Consider the following 9,123-nt stretch of genomic DNA (forward strand, 5'->3'; position numbering starts at 1 on the left):
TTGGATGGAATAATAAATGAAATGTTTAGAACCTATAGTGGTCTTTGGCTGGATAAGTTCCAGTCGAAGGAATGGGCTTGGAGCCTCTCCTCTAGTCTTCTCTCGACTGCTTCGCTGGTGACTTGTTGGTGGAGTTTGATGGAGATGAAGAACAACAAACGCTACCAAAGGGAGAGAAGTTAGAAATGAAAGATGTCATGGTGATTGGTGAAGAAGCTGAAAGTTAAAGAATGGCTTCATTCGGACCACATCTTTTATATATACAAGATAATGCAATTACTTCCCTCTTAATTTTTACTTATCTTAGTTTTAAGTCATACTGAAACTTGAATCATTGGATATTTCAGTAATTGTAATGTGGAGGAGAGGAGTATACTGACAAGAATTTGGATGAGTTTTGGGATGGTGGTGGCGGCGACGATGGTGGCCATGGCTTTTAGGGGATTTGGAGCTGGTGAGATGAAGAAGAAGAAGAAGAAGAAGAAGAAGATGGGAGGGCAGTTTTGTAATAGTATCATTTGCATATGTGTTAGAATTTAATGGTCACTAACGGTGTTACTTTAAGGGTGGGATTCTAAAAGTTATGAAACCAGGGGTAGGAACTTATTATTTCGTCAAACTTTGGGTGGGAACAAGTCGTTTACTCTGCAAAATATTTGAGTTTGTCCAAGGCGTCCGCCGCCCTGGCCAAGAGGTCCTGTTCCCTGCTTTATTGCAAATTTGGAGTGGCGTTTATCTAAATCGACCTAAACTTTTTTTAATCCCCAAAATCAATTTAGTTATTTTATTTTATTCTAAAATTAACGTATTCCTAATATTTTTTAACTTCTTTACTTTCTTGGGCTTTTTAATTTATCTTCTTTCTTAATCCTTTTAACTTCTCATTTGTTTAATCATAATTAATAAACAGCAAATTTGTTCAAAAACAATTCTTTCTTGAATTTTTTTCCTTTTTTATTTGTTTATTTTTTGGAAGAGAATGTCGGATGTACTTGTGATTCAAGAAAAGTTATGAAAACTCATAAAAAGAAAAACAAAACAAAGGTGGGAAAATATATTTCCTGTGCAAAATCATGACAAAAAATATTATTTTCAATATTGTTTTGATTTTCTTTTTATGGGTTTTCAGTAACTGTTTCTAAATCACGAGTTAAAAAAAAAAAAAAAAAGTTGAAAAATATTAGGAAATTAAAGAAGTTGAAAAAGATTAGGAAAGGGGTATTTTTGGAATAAAAAATTAATTAATTTTGGGACTCAAAAAGAGTTTGGGTGGAGCTTAAATAACACCACTCACAAATTTATTTCAAACACTTGATAAGAGTATATAACTTTATAATGTAAATCCAAAGTCTTGGCTACCCAAGAAGTGAACTATTAAGTTCTTGCTTAGATTCTATTTGTAGGATTTTACAAACTTTTTTTCACAACCCCAACATAGCAACTCACAATTGGGTAAACGAGACCCATTTGCGAGTTAACTAATTATGAATCGTCACATCAAGGTTGTGAGATTGAGTTATAAGTATAGTATTACCCTTTTACCTATATAAGATAATTTTTTAAGTTTGTATTAAAAAAGTAGTCGAGTGTTCAAAAATCTATTTTATCAAATAAATTATATAAAAACATAAACTTTTAGTTATATATACATTTGTTATTTGTTGTTTGTTGTTAATTAGTTTGTTAGTGGTTAGTAGTTAAGGGTATTGTTTAATCCACATACATTATTCCACACAAGGAACATGTTATTAGAACAAAAAATAACTAGCTCAAGCTTTTAGATTATTAATTGATTACTTTAACCTTTGATTCGAATCTAAAAGTTTCTCAATGGGTTGGCAGAATACCATATTTTCGTTGTTCTTTTTCTTTTTTCTAATCATCATCTATCTACCGGGCTGGCAGTAGTAGTACTGTATTATTGCCATTTTCATTATGTAAATCTAATGAATTGAATTAAAACCAGAGAGTTGGACGGGCATGCATTGAAGCCATAGTTAAAGACAGCCATAAATTTTGGAACCTACCAAAAAGTTGGAGAAAGTAAATATACAATAAACGCAGAGTGAGTTAAACACCAGTGCTAGTAAATTTGAGGTAGACGGTCGTCTGATTTGCTCGTGAGTCTTTGACTGCCATCCACTCTTTGTCTACCACTCTCTATTCTATTTATATAGCTACAACTCTCAAAAATCCTGTAGAATACAATTATGGCCTCCATTTCTCAGCTTTGTTCTTCACTAGTGCTATTCGCTTTCATTTTTAATTCATGTTTGCATCATAAGGTAATTGGTGATCATCAAACAAGAAGAGAAGGTTTGGAGATCATTATCGGTGGAGGTGGAGGTGGAGTTGGTCCCGCTCCCTCTCCTGGATATCAAAATTGTCCTCCTCCTCCTCCTCCCGAGCCGATTTGCCCGCCGCCATCACCGCCGCTTCCGCCACAGCCTCCATCACCGCTTCCACCGCCGCCATCGCCGCCACCGCCACAGCCGCCGCCGCGGCAGAAATCACCACCAAAGCCATCGCCGCCTCGGCGGTCATCTCCACCACCTCCGCTGCCACCAGTACCAGTTCCACCAAAGCTAAGACCACCGCCACCTCCGTCTCCAATACCGACACCCACCCCAACCCCGTCCGTGCCGAATGCCCGACTCATGCGTGCTCGCGAAGTAATTCAAAGATTCAGGACTAGAATTGTTGATGATCCACAACATATTACAAATTCATGGAAAGGTAAAAATGTTTGCAAATACAAAGGCTTTGTATGTGATACTCGTCCTGACGTAAAACAGAGGGCGGTTGCGGGAGTAGACTTCAATGGCTATAATTTTAAGGGTCCGAGATTTAGCCTCTCTGATTTTCTTGAGCAGTTGGATGACTTGGCAATCTTCCACGTGAATTCCAATAACTTCACCCTTTCAATCCCAAAATTAACATCCAAGATTAAGTACTTGTACGAGCTAGATGTCAGCAACAACAAGTTATCCGGTGAGTTCCCAATGGAAGTTCTTAACTGCAAGAAATTAACCTTCTTGGACCTCAGGTTCAACTCATTTGGAGGAAAGGTTCCACCTGAAGTATTCAACCTGGATCTTGATGTCCTCTTCATCAATAACAACCACTTCTCGGAAAATCTTCCTTCGAATCTTGGCTCCACACGAGCTCTTTATCTCACTTTCGCCAACAACAAGTTCACCGGTCCCATTCCAAGCAGCATTGGCAAAGCAAAGAACCTGCTAGAAGTGCTTTTCCTGAACAACAAGTTCTCAGGTTGCTTGCCATATGAAATCGGCTTCCTGAGAAATGCCACTGTATTCGATGTCAGCACCAACGTGTTGACTGGCCCCATTCCGCACTCTTTTGGATGTTTGGCCAGTATGCAGAACCTCAATTTGGCTAATAACCAGTTTTACGGGCCGGTTCCGGAGATGGTCTGCAAGCTGCCGAAGCTCGCGAACTTGTCTTTGTCATATAACTATTTTACGCAGGTTGGACCTGAATGCAGGAAGTTGATAAGGAACAAGAAACTTGATATTCGGATGAACTGCATTTTGGATCTTACATTTCAGAGATCACCTGAAGAATGCCGTAAATTCTTCTCCAAGCGGAGGACCTGTCCAAACGAGAAGTCATTAAATTTGATTCCTTGTATGAAGAATCGTTATGCCAATCATACTGATACTTTGACGTCTGATCAAAAGTCAACGGTTGAACTTGCACCTGCTCCATCACCTCGGACTTATGCTGCCCTTAAACCGCACCGCCTGTAATTTGCTAAGCCACCGGATCCTGAAGATGGACGCATTCTACTTCTAGACGTTCATGTTTAGGCTTTGTCATTCATATATATATATATATATTTCTTTCCCTTTCATATACTATGTAGAATCAATGTAACTAGATAATTTGTAATCCAATAAATCAACTCGTGATTGCTTTTTTCCTCTGTTTCCATTTTAATTTATGAAGTTAAATATTACAAACAATTAATGAATGTTGGGCAGCATCTTAATGCAAGAAAATTAAATTAACTATGACAGGAATATAAAATTAAATGCATCACTTAAACAAGTATATGTTTAATAGTTATATGAGATTGGTCCAAACCATTTTGTTTTTACGAAAGAGAGTGTCCAGACTCGTTTACACATACCTCAATTAATCATATGATACTTTAAAATTATTAATCAGATACGCATACCTTAATTAATTATCTAATACTTTAAAATTATTAATTAAATAAGAGTTTTAATAGCTATGTTAATAGGGATTAAAAAAAGAGTCTAACTCAAAACTTTTTAAATGATACATTAAAAATTTCATACTGGATGCATCTATTAGAAGTAGCTGTTATTCACCAATATTCCATTCTTTCACTTGGAAGTGGGATCAAACAATTTTTAAAAAAAAGTGAGAAAAACAGGTAATGAACCGCAAAATCAAATGTGGTCATTCTTAGAGGTTGTGATGAGGAGGGACCAAAATTGACCTAAAGTCCTAAACTATGGGGACAGAACAAGCGCCAATCTTTTCAGCTTTAATAAAGCATGACGAGAAACAAAAATTGGGTCCTACAATAGTACAGGCTTAAGATTTGAACAGAGTTAAAAAAATCTTGCAGGGGTTGAGTCAATCAAATAGCCCTTAGCCTATACATATAGACAAAAAGTAATACTACATAAGGTTGTGCATCGAATCTATGTACCGATTAACATGACAAAATCTTAATCGTTAATTTATTATTAATTAATATTAATCAATGATCAAGATTTTATCATGTTATTTGGTACATAAATTCGATGCGTAACCTTCAATAGCTTTATCATTTTCGATGGACAAATTAACATTAGCAGGAGAAGACTCAAGGTCAAGCTTCCAAATAAAATAGTGTTACCTCCGACTAATTTTTTTTTTTTTATTAATATAACATTTTTAATTATATAATATTTTCTGTATCAAAGGCATTTTAAAAATATAACTTATTTGAATGAGTACAAGAATGTTTTAGATTTTGATTTATCTATGTTAACTAGGTGATTTAGGTGGCATACATAAATTTTCATAATTTAGCAGTGTTTTTTAGAATATGTGTAAAATCTTGTTATATAATACTAAATCAACGTTATAATTTAACCTAATAGATTTGAACGGTTTACTCTAAAATAAATGGACCCTTATAAATCAGTACTTGAGGCCCAAAAAATTGTTGGAAGGACCAAGGATTAAGGATTTTAATGGTCTAATGTCTTCAATTGTATATTTTACAACTGGAATTCTTTCCCCTCATATTGTATGAGTAAAATACCATACATTTCAATCAGTATCTTAAACATAGCATTAATATGTAAATGATAAATTAATATATCACTAATTTGAAGGAAAAAATATTTTAATTTATCTTCTTAATCTTGATTATATATGTTATATAACAGGAGTATATAATATCCTCTTAGGGGCTATTTAGTTGGGGTTATCTCTTATTATTCTAGTAATGTCATCTTATATTATTGACATTACTATGTTTGATTGTTAAGTAATATAAGATTTCAATAATTTTCCAATACCAATAATAATAATTGTTGATTATATGGGTGGTAATCTAACCAAACACATTTGATATACATCATAAATTAGGGCTAAACCATAGGGTTCACAAAAACTTTCAAATTTTATATAGAATTTTTAATCAGTCCCTATAAATTCACTTTATTACTTGGCCACCCCATGTTTTGAACTTACCACCTTAAACCCTATAAATGTTTATTAGGGAAAGCAATTAATATCTACCTTGGATTTGTGTTATGAGACACTCGATACGTAATAAGAGGTGTTTGGGCTAACTTGTGCACATCTCAAGTAATTTTTTTTTTTTTTTTTTTTTTTTTTGGTGATCGGGGTGTTCGAATCAGCTTGCACGTACATAAACTAATCTTTCGGGACCCTAAAGTTGACGACCGTGTAAATTCCCTCAATGGTTACCATTATTAGCGTTTGGGAACTCGAATCTCAACTAATCTCCCAAGGCCCTCGAATTGCCAGTCGGATAAGAGCTTTAGTGGCCACCCTTATTAGTGCACAGCGAGACTCGAACGCAGAAGCTTATGAAACCTCATTTTGCTCTTTTACCATTGTAGCATCCAATGGTGGTTCGTTATGCATCATCAATATATAATCTAAAAGTACACTAAAGAAAGTTTGATAATCGCTTATCAACAATATAAGATTCTTACTTGTTGAAGCGATAAAAACTATAATAACTAAAACCATGAGAACACTGTTTTATGTAAAGAGATGCATTAAGTTATAATTTAGTTTGATCAGCTAGTCAACCCTTCATTTAAGACGTGAAATTGGAATCTTTTTTCTTAAATCATTGACAAGAACTAAGAAGTCAAGTTTCATTCAAATTAATCACCTTGACACACAGTTTTTACGTATATTATAAGCAAAAAACCAGTAGGAACTAGAATGAACAATGCAGTAGCAATAAATGCGAGAATGTTTACTTCCATAATCTCATTGTTTCGTTTTTTTTTTTTTTTACTTTGCAATAACTTGGGATTTAATCCCATAGAGATGATAAACCTTTCGCTTGTAAATTCAATGGGATGAATTCCATTTCGATGATATCGAATCAGATCAATATCATGAATAACAATATCTGAGCTATCAAGTCGATTCAGCGTCGAGAATTGAATAGTATAACATAGGTAGATCTTTTATCCACACACCGAATACTAACTTTGATTCCGGATTCAATCAAAAGAATTCCTTTAGTTTTTACTTTAACTACTTTATTTTTATTTATCATTCTTTGCCATTCTGTCTGTTCTATAATCTACCGCCTTCCTTGTACAACCTCTTTATCATAAGGTTCACCTCTCCCCAATGAATCTATATTCACTTTATTAACGATTAACGATGGGATCTATTATCATTTTTTGCATGTCCATGGAAATTTATAGTAGGCGCAAATTCTCCCAATTTATGTCCTACCATACGATCTGTTATATAAATAGGCAAATGCTCCCTTCCATTATGGATATCAATAGTATGGCCGACCATTGTGGGTATAATGGTAGATGCCCGGGACCAAGTTATTATTATTTCTTTTTCTGCTTTTGTATTTTGTATTAAGCTTATCGATTTTTCTTAATAAATGATTCGCTCCAAAAGGATTTTCATAACTAACTAATTGTTATAACTCTAAAATATAAAAAATAGTAAAATATTAATTAACTCCTTTTTTTTTTCTTTTGTATATTGTAAAAACGAAGAAAGAAATTCGATTTTCTCTCCTATTTACTACGGAGACGAAGAATCAAATTATCACTATATTTATTCTTTTTTCTACTTCTTCTTCCAAGTGCAGGATAACCCCAAAGGGTTGTGAAGGGTCATGGTCGACAATAGGATCGTAGTGAACATTATTTTCTTGGGAGCCTTCCGAGGAGTGGGATTCATAGAAAGGAATCTATGAGCGTGCCCTTCGCTGCTCTGTGGGTTCACCAGGGATAGCCTAGTTCCCTAAGGTACTATAGACCTCCTCGTAACTCTGGGGGCTGAACCAAAGTTCAAAACCATAATGGTTGAATTCCTAGTGGTGGACTGCCTGACCACATATAACGTCATACTTGGAAGGCCAATCTTGGATGATTTAAGCGCAGTCATGTCAGTGCGCTGCCAAGCAATAAGGTTTTCAAATACTGGGAGAGTCTCGACAGTCAGGAGCTACTCCAAAGAGTTATGGGAATGTTATAATCGGGCCATAAACGCCACACAGAAATGGTCACATCCAAAGACCATGATCATCGCAGATCCAAGCCAAGCCCCGGACCACTAGAAGACTCCATTGATCCTCGTAGTCACAAAGAAGAGTCCATAATGGGACCAACTGAGGAGCTGATAGGAGTAAGTATTAGCGAGGAGGATTTGACTCGCATATTGAAGATCGGCACCAGCTTGAGCAGAGTGATGGCCGATAAACTAGTCGACTTTCTGAAGAAAAACCTTGATGTATTTGCATGAGTGCACGATGATATGGTCGGGATCAGCCCTAAAATGATATGCCATAGGTTAAACCTTGACTCAGAGACTCAACCTATAAAGATAGAAAAGAAGGGCCATGGATGCAGAGCGCTCTTAAGCACTCAAAGATTAAGTCGACAAGCTCTTAGAAATCAACTTAATAAGAGAAGTTAGGTACCCGGACTGGCTTGCCAACCCAGTCCTAGTCAAGAAGCCGAATGGCAAGTAGCAGACTTGTGTCAACTTCACGGATCTAAACAAAGCCTGTCCGAAAGAAAACTTTCCACTACCCCGGATTGATTAGCTTGTAGATGCGACGGCTGGAAACGCACTACTTAGTTTTATGGACGCATACTCAGGATACAACCAAATCTCGATGTACCAGCCTGAGAAAGAGCATACTTCTTTTATTACTGATCGTGGGCTTTATTGTTACAGAGTTATGCCATTTGGTCTCAAGAATGCTAGCGCGACCTACCTGCGCTTGGTGAACAAGATGTTCGCCAATCAAATCGACCACTCCATGGAAGTATACATCGACGATATGCTCGTCAAATCAAAGGTCGTCGAAAGTCATATTGAGCACCTGGGGGAAATGTTTGACACCCTAAGAAAGTATCAGATGAAGCTCAATCCATTGAAAAAGTGCTGTCAAAGTGAGCTCCGAAAAATTCTTGGGTTTTCTTGTTAACCAACAAGGCATAAAAGCTAACTCAGAGAAGATTCAAGCTTTGCTCGACATGAAAAGCCTGACTGGCATTAAACAGGTACAGAATCTGATTAGACGTGTTACTGCGCTCAGCAGATTTTTTTCTCGAGCCATGGACAGGGGTTTACAGTTTTTTGAAACCTTGAAGGGGAAGAAAGTTTTCAAGTGGACCAAGGAATGTGAGAAAGCCTTCCAAAAGCTGAAAGAACACCCCAGGCAACCCCCATTGTTGTCAAAGCCCATCCAGGGTGAGTCGCTACTACTATATCTATCGGTATCTAAACTATTGTTAGTGCGGCGTTGTACACGAAGAGGGAGGAATACAATGGCCCATGTACTATGTGAGCAAGAGGCTGCTCGACGTAGAGACAAGATACCCGGAC

The 9,123-nt window shown here is 36.3% G+C and overlaps 1 protein-coding gene across 1 annotated transcript; it reads left to right on the forward strand.

Annotated features, from left to right (window-relative positions):
* Window positions 1-1,942: 1,942 nt before the first annotated feature.
* On the forward strand, window positions 1,943-3,875 carry LOC116124468 (uncharacterized protein At4g06744-like). Its single transcript, XM_031410206.1, has one exon. The coding sequence runs from the start codon at window positions 2,211-2,213 to the stop codon at window positions 3,771-3,773; it is 1,563 nt and encodes a 520-aa protein (XP_031266066.1). The 5' UTR covers window positions 1,943-2,210; the 3' UTR covers window positions 3,774-3,875.
* The last annotated feature ends 5,248 nt before the right edge of the window (window positions 3,876-9,123 follow it).

The sequence above is a fragment of the Pistacia vera genome, unplaced genomic scaffold (assembly GCF_008641045.1).
Source record: "Pistacia vera cultivar Batoury unplaced genomic scaffold, PisVer_v2 Contig152, whole genome shotgun sequence".
NCBI classification, from domain to species: domain Eukaryota; kingdom Viridiplantae; phylum Streptophyta; class Magnoliopsida; order Sapindales; family Anacardiaceae; genus Pistacia; species Pistacia vera.

Coding starts and splice junctions, on each gene's coding strand:
- LOC116124468 (XM_031410206.1), top strand. CDS start 2,211: ATGGCCTCCATTTCTCAGCTTTGTTCTTCACTAGTGCTATTCGCTTTC.